We start from the raw sequence: 18,133 nt of genomic DNA, 5'->3' as shown, positions 1-18,133 counted from the left end.
CAACGAAGCCCACCAACAAATTGGCTGTGATGATTATCAGAATAAACGCGTACGACTTTGCTTTTTATTCTTTCAAAATGCATGTTCTAATTGGAGGTGTGGGAGCCCAATTGATACGTTGAAAAGTTTAGTTGAGCGTTTCAAACATAACAATGTTGACTACCTAAACCTACCAAAACAAGAATGTAATAAGATACGAAGCTGATACCTAAATGGTTCCGTTTACGTGTTTTTGTCTCCGAATCTTTCAAAATGGGACATAATGAAGTACTTTTTGTAAGTCAGCAGTGGTCAATCAGCACTCATACCCATAAAGGATCCATTACGTTGAAGATCTATAGCTTACAGAAGCTGCTACTTGGGAATATTCTGTCTTTTTGCAAATTTAAATGGGCAAATTTCGAAGATTTTATAGATTAATTCTCATTGACTCTTGACTCTTCCAAAACCAAAATTGTAGATCTCCAACGAATTTTCTAATTTATTTTTATGCGTGGAAAGTCGTCCACAACAATGATCTTGCCTCCAGGCATACGAAATTGATATAAAATGCCATATTTATAAAATATAGAGAAATACTGACCAATGGAACAAATAATTATAAATTAGGAGACATTATAGTTCACGTGGAAACAGTACATCTTGACAAGACAAATGGGTAATGAAAAGCATAAAGATACATTGTATAGGATTCAGACAGCCAACCAAGGGGCGAAGTGGTAGTAATTTTCCCTTGGACGGAAACAGAACTTGAGCCCAAATCTGTTCTGGTATCGTCATCCGTGACGTTTCTTCCCACCAAACCCATCAGCATTTAATTATTAGCTTCTGGAATGCCACTCCCACTACCGAATCCTATGACAATTTCTTCGAGTCACGCCACACCTCGCTGCATTGCACAGACCCTCACATGTGTAGTTCAAAAACCATGAAGTACGTGTAGTTTTGTTTTTTTTTCTTAAATTCATAAATAAATATATATTTTATATAAATTATTATATAATTAAATAATTTTAAATTAATAATATTTAATTATATAATAATAATGTATAAACATAATTATTTATATATTTAAAATAGATAGTATAATATTATTTAATTTAAAATATATTAAAATGTTAAAAATATTACAAAATACTAAAAATAATATTAAATTTTGAATATTTACTATTTATTAACCCAGAACCTTCGAAGAAATTCAAAATGAGAGAATTTTCAAACAGTTTTACTGAACTTCCAAAAATAGCCTGGTCTCAACCGAAATTTACAACCCTTTTTACACTACAATCCTTGAACTCTTATAATTCAATTTTTTTTATTTTACATTATTTCAATTTTGACCAATTGTATGGAATCGTCATAATTGCATCTCCATGATTTGGCATTTTTTTTATAATTGTTTTCTTGCTGTCTTCCTTTCTTTTTCAAGGAGTCCTTTGTCAACATCTTGTTGCAGGGATCTTCCTTACCACCTTAGTCTTTTGTTGCACAGAATATCATATCATTGTTTTTTTTTTTAAACTATGTCCACCCAAGTTTTTTAATACACAGATAAATATATAAAATAATATTTAATTATATAATAATATATTATTTATATATTTAATTATGTAATTTAAAATATGTGTAAAAACACTTTGTCATTAACCCAACATTTATTTTTTTATGTTAAATGGGAAGGAAAAAATTTGGCAGGACAACTTTCTCTGTCAAATTCTTTAAAATCACTTCCAATACAATACATTGCATACATTAATATTAAGATACTCAATTCCCTAAAACAACAATAAAGGAAACAGAAAATAATTTTAATCTATACATTCCCTTTTAATATTAGAAGAGACTGTACGTAAAGCTTATGAAGTTGAAGCTCTAGTGTGAAGTGCTACTAAAGAGGCATAAAATCCATCTTCGATATTAATCAAACTATCATGCTTTCCTTTCTCTACTATAACTCCATTTTTAACCACTGCGATCACATCTGCATTCTTAATTGTGGATAAGCGATGAGCCACCACAACTGTTGTCCGATTTTTCATTACTCTATCTAATGCATCTTGAACAATACGCTCTGATTCAGCATCAAGTGCACTGGTAGCTTCATCCAATAGTAATATCTTCGGATCTTTAACGATGGCACGCGCAATGGCTACCCGTTGTTTTTGGCCACCCGACAATTGGGTTCCTCGCTCTCCAACCATTGTATCATAGCCCTATATTTTGCAGTGAACAAAACATAAAAATGAATATTTCCAATGATTAACGTATAAGAATTTTACTATAGCTACATTCAACCAATGTTCTAACCTGTTGTAAACTGCTAATGAATTTGTGGGCATTGGCCAATTCTGATGCAGCTAAAATTTCAGCTTCAGTTGCATTTCCTTCTTTTCCGTAGGCGATGTTGGCACGGATTGTGTCATTAAACAAAGCTGGTTCTTGGCTCACCAGTCCCATCTGCTGCCTTAACCATTTCAATTTGAGCTTTTGAATTTCAACACCATCAAGTGTAATCCGTCCTGCATCAGGGTCATAGAACCTTTGTAACAAGGAGATCACCGTTGATTTTCCACAGCCACTCTCTCCAACCAGAGCAACAGTCTGAAATAAAATTAACGAAAGGATTAATACTACTATAAAATTTTGATTACAATTGCTCAGTCTTTCCACAATTACTGCAAGGAAAATAAAATCTGGATTTACTACGTACCTTGCCAGCATGAATGGCCAAACTGAGGTCTCGGAGAATCTGCACATCTGGCCTTAAGGGATATTTAAAGCTTACATGACGAAGCTCTATTTCTCCTTTGAAGTTTTCTAATGTTGTCCCAGAGTCATCACTAGAGTCTATTTTTGACTGGCGATCTATGATTGCAAATATTGAAGCAACAGCCCCCTTAGCTTTGCTGGAATCAGGAGCCAAGGAGCTTGTTTGAGAAATTCCCAATGCTGCCATGGTCAAAGCAAAAAAGACCTGCAACACAGGCATAAATAAGGCTTTATATGATAGGAACACTCGGTGTTTGCAAAGTTGTAGCTTTTGGAAATATACGTACTCTAAAAACATCTGTGAAGGTTGTCTTGCCAGCCTCAACAAGTCGAGCTCCAGCATAGAAACTGGTTGCATAGACAGAAAATAGCAAGAAGAAAGATAATCCAAATCCTGCTCCACTGACTAATCCCTGCCTTATTCCAGTCTCCATAGGACCTTCGCATTTCTTTTTGTATAGTTGCATCACCTTCTCCTCAGCACAGAAAGAAGCAACTGTTCTTATACTTCCAACTGCATCATTAGCAACTTGGCTTGCTTCCTCATACTTCTTCTGCAAATATTGATATTGAAGGAACATAAATTAATATTATGCCACCAATTATAGAATAAAACTTTGTATTAACATTCAACCATAGAGTCATTTTAGCAGGTGCTACCAACAACAACAGATTTAGATTTAGAGGATACCTTCGCATCTGCGCTGAATCCTTTCATGAACTCCATTTGACAATATCCAGTGACTCCTATTAGAGGAATTATGGCAAGGACGATAAAGGCTAACTGCCAACTTGCAGTAAAAGCAATGACCAAGCCTGCCACTGCTGATGCACTACTTTGAACAATCTGAGCCAACGAATCTCCTACTATACCACGCACTGATGTTGCATCTGCCGATAGCCTTGCCCCAATTGTTCCACTTGAGTGCTCAGGCTGATCAAACCAGCCAACCTCCATGTGAACCACCTTCTCAAAACACATCGACCGTATTCGTTGGATTAACTTGCATCCAGCAACAGAAAAGAAGTATGTTTGGGCTGGATTCGCAAGTAATGCTGCTAACCCGAAAGCCACAAATATGATTGACCAGAACCTTGTATCCTTTTTCAGTTCATCACGTGGTTTGTAAAATGTTTCTATTACACTGGAAATTAATATACCAAAAATTGGCATTAACATGCCATTTGCAATAGCAGATATTGTTCCTAGCAGAATAATAGGGATTTCTGGCTTATTGAGACTGGCAAGGCGTCGAATTGAGACTTCGGGTACTGATTCTGATGCCACTGGAGGATCTTCTAGATCTCCATTAGCAGTATCAGTGACATTGTGTCCAACAGGCATACCAAATGCGATTGAGAATGAGTGGCGACTGCTACTTCCTCCTGATGATCCTCGACTTATGGACCGTTGCAAGGATATTCTTTGACTAGACAGCCTAAGGGATTCCTTCGAAATTTCCGATTTGTTTTGGCCATCTATAACATGTTCTGAATCCTTATTTACTTCCTGTAACCGTATTAGTTGAGAGTAAGCGCTATCAGGATCCTCAAGTAGCTGGGAATGTGTGCCTGAAAAATGAAAAATGTAAGTTCTTAGTGTCCTATTACACAGAGGAAGTAAACTTCAAAAAGCCTGATATATTCAATAGATACCTTTTTCAACCATTTTTCCTTGATGAATAACAGCAATCATATCAGCATTTCTCACTGTGCTCAGACGATGGGCAACCATGACGGTTGTCCGATTAACCATTATCCTATCTAGTGCCTCTTGCACCACTCTCTCAGATTCTGCATCAAGTGCACTTGTAGCTTCATCTAATAGTAAAATTCGAGGATCTTTCAAAATTGCTCTTGCTATTGCAATTCTCTGCTTCTGTCCGCCAGACAACTGTGTTCCATGCTCACCAGCCATAGTGTCTAGTCCCTATATAAAATGTGAAGAATAGGTATTCATGTTGTATAAAAAAACAAGTCACTTCAGACTTTTCATTGAAAACCAATTAAATAATAAGTGAAACCTGAGGTAGTTTATCAATAAACTTAGCAGCATTTGCAAGTTCAGCTGCTGTTTTAATCTCCTCAATTGTTGCACCATCCTTCCCATATGCAATGTTATCCCTGATGCTTCCTATAAACAACACCGGTTCCTGGCTGACAAGACCAATTTTCTCCCTAATCCATTTAAGCTGGAATTCTTTAAGGTTGATCCCATCTATAAGAACTTCACCAGCTTGTGGATCATAAAATCTCTCTATCATACTAATAACTGTTGACTTCCCACTTCCACTTTGTCCAACCAGAGCAGCAGTCGTCCCACTTGGAATTGAAAGGGAAAATCCACTAAAAATTGGCTCATCTGGTCGTGCAGGATAACTGAAACAAACATCCCGCAACTCTATATCTCCACAAATGTCATCCAATATTTTTCCCTTTGTGTCATAAGCATCTATCTCTGGCTTCCTATTTATAGTCTCAAACATCTTAAACGCTGCAGCTTGACCAGCGGCAAATGCACTCAGACAGGGAGACGCCTGCCCTAGAGACCTGATTCATCCAGATTGTCAATGCAATAAGCAAACCATCTTAAAAGCTGCAAATAAAGTTTCTAAATGATATGGATATGGAATTCTTTGCTCGGAAGAAGCAACACACAGTTTGAATTAGGACTTACATTGAACCAGTCAATACAGCAATAATCACAAGAAGTACACGCCCCCCTGTATATCCTTCATTCAGTATCAACCTGCCACCAAACCATATTGCCAAAGCATAACTGAAGTAAATAATACACATAACTAGACCAAGGCCTAGTCCAGCAGCGAAGCCTTCATGAACACCTGATTTGTAAGCAGTAACAAGAAACTTGTTATAATTTCTTATGGCTTGTTTCTCCCCAGTGAATGATGCAACCTGGATCAAAATCAAATTTATTAGCATACTTTTAAACCAAATACAAGCAACTTATAGAAGAAGTTTAATGATACATACAGTTCGGATGGAACCAATTGTCTGTTCGACTAAACTTGCTGCTTTTGCATAGGCATTTTGTCCACGGGATGACATCTTGGATACCATAACAGCCATGGCTCCACCAGCTATTGCAAGAGGAGGAATAGCACTCAACATTACAAGGGTAAGAAGCCACCCGTTTATAAATGCTATTGTAAAACCTCCAATAAATGTTGACATGAGCTGTATAAATTTCCCAACCTGAAAACAAAAAAAGAACACTTAGGTTAGGAGACATCATGTACAAAACTCAATGTGCTTTTTTTCTTGCTCAATGCAAACATCATACCTTCTCACCCATTGCATCTTGTATAAGAACAGTGTCGCCAGACATCCTCGAGATTACCTCACCTGTGTTTGCTTCTTTATCAAAGAAAGCAATATCTTGTCTCAGTATAGTTTTCAAATACAAGCTCCTTATTCTTGCAGCCTGTCTTTCCCCTGTTACCATCCAGCAAGCCACCTCTGACAAAACAATAAACGGAGGCTTCTTAGTTCTCATTCCCATATGGATTAATTTTTGCTCAGTAAATTTAAACTTGTGCTGATCTTGAGTAAGAAATGCACTTACGGGTGAATGCTGCTACTGCAGAACCAATTGCCAAGTAAACAAGCTTTAGAGAGACCTAAAGAGTTTGCAGGAGATTAATCAGTAAATGTGCTCATAAAATAGGCTTATCAGAAGACTGACCAAGTGTTCAAAAACATCCCCCATTAATAGAATTTTGCTACCTACCTCAATTTTTAACATCACAATGTAGATCAAACATATATTTTTCTTGCGGAAAGTAGGTGAAATGTACAACATAAATTCGAATAAACATCTGAGATTAAATAACATTAAGTCAAGTTACTCAAATGAATCACCATATTTTTACCTTGGAAACAGCATCAACCACGTCTCTGTTATTCTGGTTTTGTCCAAAAGAATCAGTCAAGTCACCAAATAGTACTGCCATTAGGGGCATACATAAGCCATTTCCAATGGCTCCAATTGTGCCAATGATCATCAGCATTATATCAGTAAAATCCGCAAATGCGAACAGCTTGCGAAATGGAACCTTGTTAGCTTTCTCTTTATCCTTGCTCTTCTCCAACTCTTGTTGGTCTCCATTCTTGTTGGATCCTCTGTCGGTCTGTTCTATGCTTCTTGACGTGGTGGCTTCATTAGAATCGGTATTGCCATTCTCAAAGGCCATTCTACTGGCTTCCTGATACTACGCCGGTCGACGACTACTCTCAGAATATTTTAACTTAAGCGAGCTGCACAAAACCATTGAGTACACACCATTAATACTCAAGTATCAGCAACGTGAAACCCGAATAGATGACTAATCGGGCTGTGTTTGAATATAAATAATCAATGACTAGATACTTAGAAAAGTACGAAATGAGTTTGAAAAGCTTGAAATGTATTGGCAGCGAAAAATTCCAGAAGGACAAATTTGACCCAATATTCCTCCAATTTAACGTAAGTATTAACATATAAATATTAGACGGTAAAGTAGACAACGGTAATTAATCATAGTTTGTATAAGATAAAAGAAAAGAAGTAAGATCTTTCTCCAACCAAAAAGACGACGTCTAAACAAGAAGATCCGACTTCAATAAGTATTTGTATAGTCACAGTTTTCGTCTGTTAATTAGTTTAAGAAGTAAAAACACACTCTTATCAAAACCAAAATATAAGAAAACTGATCTTGCAAGTATTCCAACAAACTGCTAATAAGAAGAGAAATCTCAAAACAGAGAATTTGTCTCATTGTTCGTTTTTGCTCAGACATGTGACCCGAAAAATGAGGAAAAAGAGAAAGAAAGTAAAACCTGAAATTTGAACCCAGAAAAAACAAAAAAAAAAGGGAAGAAAAACTAGGATGGGCTGAAGGTTCTTTCTCTGTTATTGACAGAAAAGATCTCTGCGACCTGCGGCGCATGTTTAAGAACATGTTGTAGTAAAAACTTTTTCCGATGCGAATTATGATCGTTATATTATCAACATATGTGGATGACCGTATATATCAAAAACACTAGGAAAACATAACCCATCTACCAAAAGTGGAAAACGGAGAAGAAAAGCCATTGATTAGCTTTACCTACCAAAAGGTGACAAATGTGAGCAGTTTCAGGCCCCTTTAACAATGAACTTAAAACAATTTCAAACTTTTGTGGGTGCTTTGCGTTTTCGACAGTTTATTAGACGTTTATATACAACAGCAATTTGCCTTTACTTGAATAAGAAGCATTATGCTTGGGCAACATGCTTCAACTATTCACCAAAAAGATTATTCCACAGCTTGGTCAAAAGGGAGGAGTCGTAATATTATTTGTCAAACGCGCTCATTTTTAATTCATTTCCCACGCTGTTCTATTTTCATACGTCTCTCGCAAATGTAGAAAGGCATATTAGTCTATTATAATTGTTTCTCAATAAAAAATATCTATACATATGCGGAACTCTGAACACATATTTTCAGGTTTCTGTTACAGAGACAGTCTCTGAGTTCAAAATTTTATTTTATTCACCTTTTTTGTAAATATAACTTTCTATTGTTGCAGGTATCTCAAAAGCTGGTTTACATTTTTTTAATTTGGGTGTTCATCTCTTATTCGGCTTGTATTGAGAGTGAAAGACAAGACGACAAAGCACTGTAAAAAATAATATGGTTCTGGGAGTACAAACATATACACGGAATCAGGATAATATTTAATCAGCTAAGCTAAATCACCCAGTATCCCTGCCAACAACACTGAAAGCGTAAACCATTGAAAGAAGATAGACTTTTAATTCATTCCTTAACCAATAATTCACAACACAAGTAATCACAACCCTTTCGAATATACATACCTGTAAACAGATTGCCTTTAAGAATGAAAATCAAGTGACTTTATCAAAGAGTTGTTACATTTTTAAAATAAATTTTTAAACTTTCAAATCAGCAAGAAAGCAGCCTTAAATCCTTCGTAATCAATTTTCATCTCCCTGAAAAAGACAAGTTGATTCGGTATAGGATGATGCAAGGATAGGTGAGCAAGCTATTAAAAAAAATAAAAAATCATCTGGAAGCTGATGAAGTATGGCGACAGTATTAATGGAATAATTTGCACTTAATAATACTCGGTCAAGGACGGGACAGTTGACATCCATAAAACGTCAGGGTCAGCTAGTGCAGTCATGTTAAAACATTATATAAAATTTGGGTTTTTGTTTTTCAGGTCCTAAATCGGCAAAGAGAGAAAATTCAGGAGGGTTGGTGGTATGAACGTGGATGATGGTGATCATAATCATGGCCGATCTCTCTCGTTCATAGTAGTTTCCACGAGGCTGCTCTGGTTCCAGGAGCCTTAGCAATTAAGTTTGCTCCGAGAGACTAATATTATGATTTGTTTTTTATATAAAGCTTTATTGGTTAGGTGTGATTAATTCAATTTAAATAAATTTTTTAATTTAAATAATTTTTTTTTGTTACAAAAGTATTAACTCAAATGTTTAGGCAAATGATACTAAAGTTGAATTTGTTAATATCACAGAGAAAAAATATTAAAAAACAAATATTAGTATTAAAATTTTTATATATTACATATAATTATATCTCTATATAATTATACTATATGCTTTAAAATATATTATTATATAATTTTTTGAGTTATTTATAAACAAAATAAAATATTATATTATATGTTTTATAAATAATAGATTAAGGATATTCAGAAAAAATATCAAAATGTTAACAAATACAAAAGACTGAAAAACAGAGAACAATTCGATGAATTCGAGTTTTATTAGGGCCGTCAACCTAAACTTAATTTTTGGAAGAGTAACCATTGATTCTTTCTTTCTTTCTTTCTTTCTTTTAAATTCATTTGAATGCTTCTGCATGTCTCCAAAAGCATAATTGATGAACAAATCTATTAATAGTAGTAGTTTGAAAACTGCATTTTTAACAAACAGAGCAGTGATCATTCCACCAAGGCCAGCGGCAGCCCTTCACTTGTGTAAAATTCTAGCATAAACAAGTGGTTTATGCAGCGTTTGATAAAGAAAGAAATGGTAATGCTTGCATGATGATGTGTATAAGTGTAAGCCACAGGAATGAGCTAATTGCATGGCAAGCTGGAATAAGAAAGATGAAGTTGGTGGGTACCAATCTCGTTTTCGTAATTTATGATTTTTCACTTTGATGCCTACTACTCAACCCACTGTAATTTTCCCCTCCGGATTCCCATCTGCCAATCACATTTGCAATATTTCGTCTTCCCAGGCGGGAAAAAAACAGAAATACCAATGCAGAATTAATTTCTTTTCTTTTTATTGTTTTTATTATATTTAATATTATTATTGACGCAATACAATGGCATTAAAGGGGGCGTTTGGTTTGGGTAATATTTGATTACTAAAATAGAAAGATTACCTTGAAGATAGATTACTTAAAAGATTACTGGGTATAAATGATTACTATGTTTGATAAAATTTGATAGGTATAAATAATTATTGTGTTTGGTTAAAGGTAATAAAAGATTACTAGTAAATTATTTTACTTAAATGCCCTTGAATATAATTATTTTTAAATATTTTTTATATTATTTGTCATATTAATTAAAAATAAATTTATTTTTATCTCAAAAAATTAATAAATAATAATTTTTTTATAATAAACTAAAGATTACTCCAGTAATCTTTAAATACTTAAGTTGAAGGTGGTAATCAGATTACCACCTATATTACCTGTCACGTCAGCATTGGTAATAGAAGATTACTGTAATCTTTTATTACTGACAAATCAAACAAGGAAATAAAAGATAGATTATCAAGGAAATAATAAATTCCTCCAACCACACGCACCCTAAAGGTCGTAAAAGGAGATTTGCAACTTTGAAAAGTGTGGATCATCGTTTGACTACTAAAAGCCACTGAGCTGTTGCTTGCTAATTTGGAGCAATCAAAGCCATATAATTATCTTGGAAGCATTGGAGTAGTTCATTTGGGTGGAGGCTGACATGATACCCAAATATTCCGTTTAGTTATAATTCAAATAATTTGGTCCTGCGTCCAGTTGTCATCCATATAAATCAAGTTGCTTCCACTGCGTTTCCAGATTTCGAAGCTAAAGAGGGGAAAGCCAAGCTGCAGTGTTTTGATCAATTGGTATCTGTATTCAAACATGCTCATTCTTGTCAACAGATTCCTGTTCCTGTATGACTAAGTGACAACAATCATGACTGACATACAAGTTTTCTTTTTGTTTGCGTGTCTCTTTCACGAATTAAATTTGTGATAATTACATTCTAACTCCTTGCTGTCCTCCTACTCTTTGATCTGTTCAACTCTAATTACCCAGCTTCCTTGTTTTGGAGCAGGCCCACTTTCATAGCAAGGCCCTAGAGAAATGAACCAATGCAACCGCAAATTGGGCACCTCTCCTCAAGTTTACAGGTAGCCTCCTTAGTTAGCACATGTGACATGGAGGGTTCTCTCTCTTGATTACGGCGAAGATGCACAGTAACGTCAAATTAATAATTAATGTAAAGACAGTTGGATGGGGGGCTAATAAAAAAATATTAATAAAACTTATTTTCTGCATATATTTCGTTGGATCGGCATATGTCTTGCTATCAACGACGTGGATTTGTGGTGAGTTTTTACTTTCTTCTTTGGGTTGCCATATGAATATAATTACACAACCAGAATCAACAAGGGAGAAAGTAAGGAGGTTGTAGATCGTAGAGTACAAACAAATACAATTCTTTCTCCATGAGTTGCCGTTGTCTTCTGTTCCACTTTATATCCCAATTTATTGAAATAATCGAATCTCTGCTTGCTTTTGTTACAGGACAGTCGGTCTCCCTTCAGTACCGCATGCTTGTTGAGTGAATCTAAACTAACGCAAATTATATACAAAAGGCCAAAGTACTATTTTCCACTCAAGGTATGCTGATTTGTTTTGAAAGTTCTCTTATTAACTTTAAAAATATCATTTATCCACTCATAGTAGGTTAAAATTAACGGAATCCCAACCTTTAAAATTTTTATCTCATTTTTCCCTCTAAAAGTTTAAAAAATAATATTTTCTTTCTCAAGTCAAGTTTTAAAAAATCACATTTCTCCTCTAGGGTTTAGTTTCAAAATTCGATTACCTTTTTTGGCGCTATGGTCAGTCGTGTCTCCCTCCCTCCCAACGCCTCACCTCCACCCCAACTCCTCTGGCATTCAAAAACGTCGTTTGGGAAGACGATCGTTTTCCTGAACGAAAACAAGACGTCTTCCCAGACGACGTTTTTGGATGCTAGAGGGATTAAGGTAGAGGTGAGGTAGCACATCGAAGGATGGAGACCCATTGGGAGAGAGAGACGGCCAACGATGGCACCGAAGAAGGTGATCGGATTTTGAAACTAAACCTAGGGAAAAATGTGATTTTTTTAAACTTGGTTTAAAGAAAAAAAATTAGTTTTTAAACTTTTAGGAGAGAAAATAAAATCATATTTAAGTTTATTTCTAATATTAAATATTAAATAATGATTTTATCCTTAAAATTAACATATTTAAATTGTTATAAATAGGTAAATGATATTTTCAAAGTTAACTGAAAGAATTTTGAGAAATCAACATACCTTGGATGGGAAATAGTCCTTTGGCCTGTACATAAACATGTTTCATGGTCTTGTTCTTAGACAAGTGGGTTTCCAAGATCTGAATGGCTCTTTTTGTCCCATTAATTACCATCAAAATATGATCTTTAACTGAGCTTAATTCGGTGACAACGACTATAATTTGAAATCAAAATTCAGAACTTTGCAATGACCCTCTAGTGCCACGCCTTTCAATAATGGGAATACCGAGATCTAAAAGCTGCCTCAGATTGGCTTATAGAAGAAATAAAAGCTTCATTGCGGGCTTACTTTCAGTCGACTGCAGTAAGGACAGTTGGTCCCCCTTCCGTACCGCATGCTTGTTGAGTGGATCTAATCTAGCACAAATTATATACAAAAACATGTTTCACGGTCTTGTTCTTCAACAAGTGGGTTTCCAAGATCTAAATGACTCTTTTTGTCCCATTAATTACCATCAAAATATGATCTTTAACAGAGCTTAATTCGGTGACAACGACAATAATTCGAAATCAAAATTCAGAACTTTGCAATGGCCCCTAGTGCCACACCTTTCAATAATGGGAATAGCGAGATCTAAAAGCTGCCTCAGTTTGGCTTATGGAAGAAAAAAAAGCTTCATTGCGGGCTCATTTTCACTTGAGAGCAGTAATCCGGCTCTCTATGTAGCACGAAAACGGAAACATGGAAACGTATTTCTTTAAAAAAGTAAGAAACGGAAACGTGGAGAAAAGTGTAAATATAAAAAATATAAGATTTTTTTTTTATAAATAAGAAATTTTTATAAACAATATAATAACCTATATTTTAATTAAAAAAATACAACAATTGATTTTTTCTAATCAATTTAAAATAACATATAACAAAATAATTTTATACCAAAAATAAATTACAAATTCAAGTTCTTGAAACATGTATGTATAAATTAAATCAATATTTATATATTCATCTTTTAAAATAGAAAATAAACATGTATATAAAGAAGAAGAAGAAGAAGAACCCAGCAGAGAAGAAGACGCCCAACAGAAGAAGAACTCAGCAAAAGAAGAAGACGCCCAGCAGATTGACGACAAAGAAGATTGACAACAAAGAAGAGAAGACGCCTAGAAGACTATTACGCATGGGAAATTATTTTTGTTATTTACTTTCAAAATCTTTTCAGAATCTATTTATGATACGCTTTCAGAATCCTGGTATGTATAGGAAACTCTTTCTATTAAAGAAACGCGTTTCCTTTTTATCTAAAATTATCGAAACAGCCCCGAAACGTTTCGTACCAGTTTCGGGCCGTTTCGAAAACCGAACCGAAACGTTTCGGATTCGTGGAAACGCACACTGCTGTGCGTTTCCATGCTTCTTAGCCGGCTCCAACGTCACCCAGAGGGCATAGCGATCACCCTCGCCTCTGTTCATTAACAATTGCAAAGGAAATAACAAATATTTGGAGTTTAAGGTCTCTAAATCTGATTTTCATCGTGGGTACAAGCTCGCCCAGGATAGGTTGGCCGCTGGAGACAGATCAATCCAACAATCACAATCTAGGCTCTCTGCTTCGACAAAGCCGAAATATTTCTTGTTCTTAACCATTTTATTTTCCTCGGATGGAAGAAGAGCCTTTTCTTGATTCCCAAACACAACCCCACCAACAACTCGAAGCCATTCTAGAAGAACATGACCATCACAACTCATTCCCTATTCAACAGTCTCTCTCTACTCCTCACATCAATGAAATTCAAGACTATCCACAACAACAAATGCCTCAATCTTCAACAGCTGATCTTGAGAATAGAACCAAGAAACCGGGTTCTCTTCATCGATGCAAAACTGCCCCAGCCATGGCTGTCTTTCGCGATCCCAAACGTAAAACACCCCAAGTTCCTAAGCCACAGTCAGAATCTAGCTCCATAATCAGACAAGCTGTTTTTTTGCTTTCTATATACCTTTTACTTGGTGTTTCCATATGTTCTTTTAACACGGATAATTTCTCAGGTGTCGAAACTCACCCAGTTGTTGATGCTCTTTACTTCTGAATTGTCACCATGTGGACTATTGGCTACGGTGATATTGCTCCTTTAACGCCGGCAACAAAAGTTTTTGCTTGTGTTTTTGTATTGGTGGGTTTTGGATTTATAGATATTTTACTAAGTGGGCTTGTGAATTACGTTCTTGATCTTCAACAAAAGTTGATATTGACTGGCATAAAAATGGGAAAAGCAGAAGGAGGATTTTCTGCAAGAAATTACATTGTAGACATCGCCAAAGGAAGGATGAGGATCAGATTGAAAGTTGGGTTAGCACTTGGTGTTGTGGTTTTGTGTATTGGTTTGGGAGCCTTAATCTTATTCTTCGTGGAGGGTCTTGATTTGCTTGATTCGGTTTATTTATCGGTTATGTCGGTGACTACAGTTGGATATGGAGATAAGGCATTTAAGACGTTGCCTGGACGGTTATTTGCGGCTGTTTGGCTTTTGTTTTCCACCTTGATGGTGGCGCGAGCATTTTTGTACTTGACTGAGGCAAGAATTGATAAGAGGCACAGGAGGATTGCTAAGTGGGTGTTGCACAGAGATATCACCGTTGAGGACTTGCTTGCTGCTGATATCAATAACAATGGCTTCATTAGGTGAGGTTCTATGTCTTCTTTACTAAGATTTGATTTTTGATTTGCTGTTGGGGTTACTTAAGTCCACTTTTATAGGGGAAGCTAGTGGATTTATGGTCAATTTTGGATATAATTTGTTCAACTCAGTAGAATATCCTACAAGGAGATTGTGCAAGACATTTGATTCATTTTAGAGCAATTAAAAATTGCAGAACTAATATCAGGATCAGGGAGTCTCTGCTACTTTTAGGTACTCTGAGGTGTAAAAATTTTCAAGATGTCTTCTTGCCAGTAGTCAGTGATAACATTTATTAAAATATCAATTATTTTTTTGTTAGATAGAATTAAATCAAATTAAAAGTAATCTCAGGTCCATTGTTTTTAAACCTTTGTTTTCAGCAAATCAGAATATGTTATCTACAAGCTTAAAGAAATGGGAAAGATTGGGGAGAAAGATATAGTGCAGATTTGCAACCAGTTTAGCAAGCTTGACCCTAGCAACTTTGGGAAAATAACATTGCCTCACCTTTTGGAGGACAGATTTGGACAGTAAAAGAATGATTTTTATTCATGTTCTTTACAGAAGATTTCAGGGTTTATCTCCTTATTTTGTAACTGACATGAATACAGAGAGAGGAGTATTGGGTAGTCTGAGGCTCTCAGCATATTGATGCCAAAGAAAATAAAAGAATGATTTTTCTTTGGCTCTCAGCATATTGATGCCAAATAAAAGAATGATTTTTATTCATGTTCTTTACAGAAGCTTTCAGCGTTTATCTCCTTATTTTGTAACTGACATGAATACAGAGAGAGAAGTACTGGGTAGTCTTAGGCTCTCAGCATATTGATGCCAAAGAAAATGAAAAATAAAGTGTGGAGTCTTAAGATGAGCTGCAATTTCGATGCATTATTCGCTTAAAGAGTACTCAAATTGTATTATATTAGTTTTAGACGGTACATTCTTGAAAGAAGAAGGAAGGGGTAGAAAAAGGACATAATGAGATGGTTGTCCTCTTGAGAAGTTATGCCAGAGAGTCTTCATCTCATAGGGGCTCTTAAAGTTTCATGATATCATGATGTATATAGATGTATTGACTTTGCAGCGATATGTAATGAGAAACTTTTAACTTCTTTTCTTTTGTGTGGGTCTGTAGATTGGTTAACACGTTGAATTTTTTGAACATTCCAGGCGGGAAAATCACACCCTAATAGATTATTCATCTTCAAAAGTATGATTTTTTTATTAATGATTTGCATATAGGAATTGATGTTTCAAGCTCGAGTGACAAAAATTTCCAAGAGGATAAGATAAGAGACCTTTCCATACTTTATCTACTTCATTATTGTTAGTCTGGTAAGAAAATTAACTAGTTAATACTCCTATAGATCATCATCTGACATTTAACAAGGATAAAACCTCTGTATTTTTAGGTAATTAGTGTTTTTTTTTTCCAACCTAACAAAAATTCCTGGATCCACCCCTGAATACAAGGATTACCCGGTGAAGAAAAAGGATGAAAACCAACAGAGTTGGAAAAAAGAACAAGAAAATTTGTTCATCTGAGCAAAGTGGAGAAATACTTTTGCCAATACTAATAATATACTGACGAATCATTCTATAGCATGTGATGTGCTTTAGCAATTTGCATGATGAGACATGGCCCCAACTCCTTTTTGAAACTCGGCCCGTTTCTTTTGTGCTCGGAGTGAGAACATTACAAGGAATCCACTTGTATGTGGCCCAGTTTTGAGTCTTGAAATGGGCGTGTTTCTATTCATGTTGGCGGAATGACCCATCAATTTCGACATCTTGAGTGGAAGTTCCATCAGGCCAACTCTCTTTCATCGACCTGGAGCCCCCCACAAGATTTCGTAAGGAACAAGACGCCCTGTTTTTCCTTTTTGATGATGTTATTAATCACGGTTCAATTGGCTATAATTATGAGCTATTGAATGCTATTTTTCTATCACTTGAAATCGCCATGCAGCTTTCAACTAGCCCATAAATAACTGATGTATTATTTACTAGTAGTGTTTGCGTCTTTTCCATGAAACTTCTGTCGCTGTCCATATTTGAAAATGAAATTGAGATAATAGTTGGTTTTGATAAGATGTGCAACGAACCGTCTTGGCATGCTAGTAGTCGGGGCTACCATCAGACTCGGCGCATAAAGAACATAATACAATTCTGAAGAATCAAGAACAGTGGTAGTTTGGTGATGTTGAGTGAGTACGAACCTTTACTTTGCCAGAGAGTAAAGCAATACATTTGCCGACAAAATTAACTACTTCAGATTGCAGGTTTGATAGATCTCCTAACTAAACCTTCTCTCCACCCACTCATAAGATAATGCAAGTCCAAGTATAACAGATTCACTACGAATCCTGACAATGGCAATGAACAAAAAGTGTTAAAGACTATTCAATTCATTTAATATTAGTTCTTCTTGGTATTCTTTCTTAGTTGAAAGCAACTTCACGAAATAAGATCAGTCTGAAAACATGCGAGTTTCAAGAATTTGAGATATACCCGTGAAGTGAAACCGTTTGCCTTGTAAAACTGGGTTGACCAAACATTACCTAAATCAAAGAAAAGGAGATTTCATATATAAAAAAATATAAGTTTAAATCTTTTTTTAAGGATATATTAAAGATTAAATTTTTAATTTATATAATTTAATTATTATGAAGTCGATTATTAGGTTTAGAGTTTATCTTACTCTGTATAATTGATTTAATTTTGAAAATGATAATATAACTTAAATAAAAATTATTTTATTTAGTATAATTGATCTAATTATAAAAATAATAATCCAATTTAAATAAGGTTTCCCATTAAAAAATTATATCTCATTTATTATTTCTCCTAAACCAGTGAATGCTGGTTGCGACAGTTGGCAATTGACAAAAAGTATTAAAAAGACCATTCAATTCATTTAATATTACTCCTTGGTATCCTTCCTAAGTTGAAAGCAAAACTTCACAAAATAAGATCGGTCTGAAAACACGCAAGTTTCAAGATTCAAGAATTTGAGATATACCGGGGAAGTGGAAACCGTTTGCCTTGTAAAACTGAGTTGACAAAGAGTAACTTAAGTTGAATAAGATATTTTATATATAAAAAGACATAGATTTAAATTTTTT

General features: G+C 35.1%; 1 protein-coding gene and 1 pseudogene across 3 annotated transcripts; one reads left to right on the top strand and one right to left on the bottom strand.

Annotated features, from left to right (window-relative positions):
* Positions 1 to 1,636: 1,636 nt before the first annotated feature.
* On the bottom strand, positions 1,637 to 8,014 carry LOC123215253 (ABC transporter B family member 11-like). Of its 3 annotated transcripts, none has more exons than XM_044635269.1 (13): positions 7,878 to 8,014; positions 6,663 to 7,047; positions 6,356 to 6,410; positions 6,074 to 6,249; positions 5,764 to 5,985; positions 5,447 to 5,685; positions 4,794 to 5,319; positions 4,426 to 4,699; positions 3,461 to 4,341; positions 3,057 to 3,323; positions 2,711 to 2,974; positions 2,308 to 2,601; positions 1,637 to 2,213 (listed from the first exon to the last, which is right to left on the bottom strand). In XM_044635269.1, exons 2-13 carry the CDS (start codon positions 6,981 to 6,983, stop codon positions 1,857 to 1,859), a joined length of 3,876 nt encoding a protein of 1,291 aa, XP_044491204.1. In that variant the 5' UTR covers positions 6,984 to 7,047; positions 7,878 to 8,014; the 3' UTR covers positions 1,637 to 1,856. The 3 variants fall into 3 exon arrangements, with proteins under 3 accessions (XP_044491204.1, XP_044491203.1, XP_044491205.1); XM_044635268.1 differs by having other exon boundaries at positions 7,882 to 7,974; XM_044635270.1 differs by lacking the exon at positions 7,878 to 8,014 and adding an exon at positions 7,609 to 7,808.
* Positions 8,015 to 13,785: 5,771 nt separating this feature from the next.
* On the top strand, positions 13,786 to 16,125 carry LOC123215689 (annotated as a pseudogene).
* Positions 16,126 to 18,133: the final 2,008 nt, after the last annotated feature.

The sequence above is a fragment of the Mangifera indica genome, chromosome 5, assembly GCF_011075055.1.
Source record: "Mangifera indica cultivar Alphonso chromosome 5, CATAS_Mindica_2.1, whole genome shotgun sequence".
NCBI lineage: Eukaryota > Viridiplantae > Streptophyta > Magnoliopsida > Sapindales > Anacardiaceae > Mangifera > Mangifera indica.
The sequence above is the reverse complement of the archived record's forward strand: the minus strand, read 5'-3'. Positions and strand labels throughout refer to the sequence as shown.

What these genes read in the sequence shown, in the direction of transcription:
- LOC123215253 (XM_044635269.1), bottom strand. Translation starts at nt 6,983, where the DNA reads ATGGCCTTTGAGAATGGCAATACCGATTCTAATGAAGCCACCACGTCA. An exon ending in GCTGTATTGACTGGTTCAAT is followed by an intron (nt 5,320 to 5,446) that starts GTAAGTCCTAAT and finishes TGGATGAATCAG; the next exon opens with GTCTCTAGGGCAGGCGTCTC. An exon ending in TTATTGATAAACTACCTCAG is followed by an intron (nt 4,700 to 4,793) that starts GTTTCACTTATT and finishes CATTTTATATAG; the next exon opens with GGACTAGACACTATGGCTGG.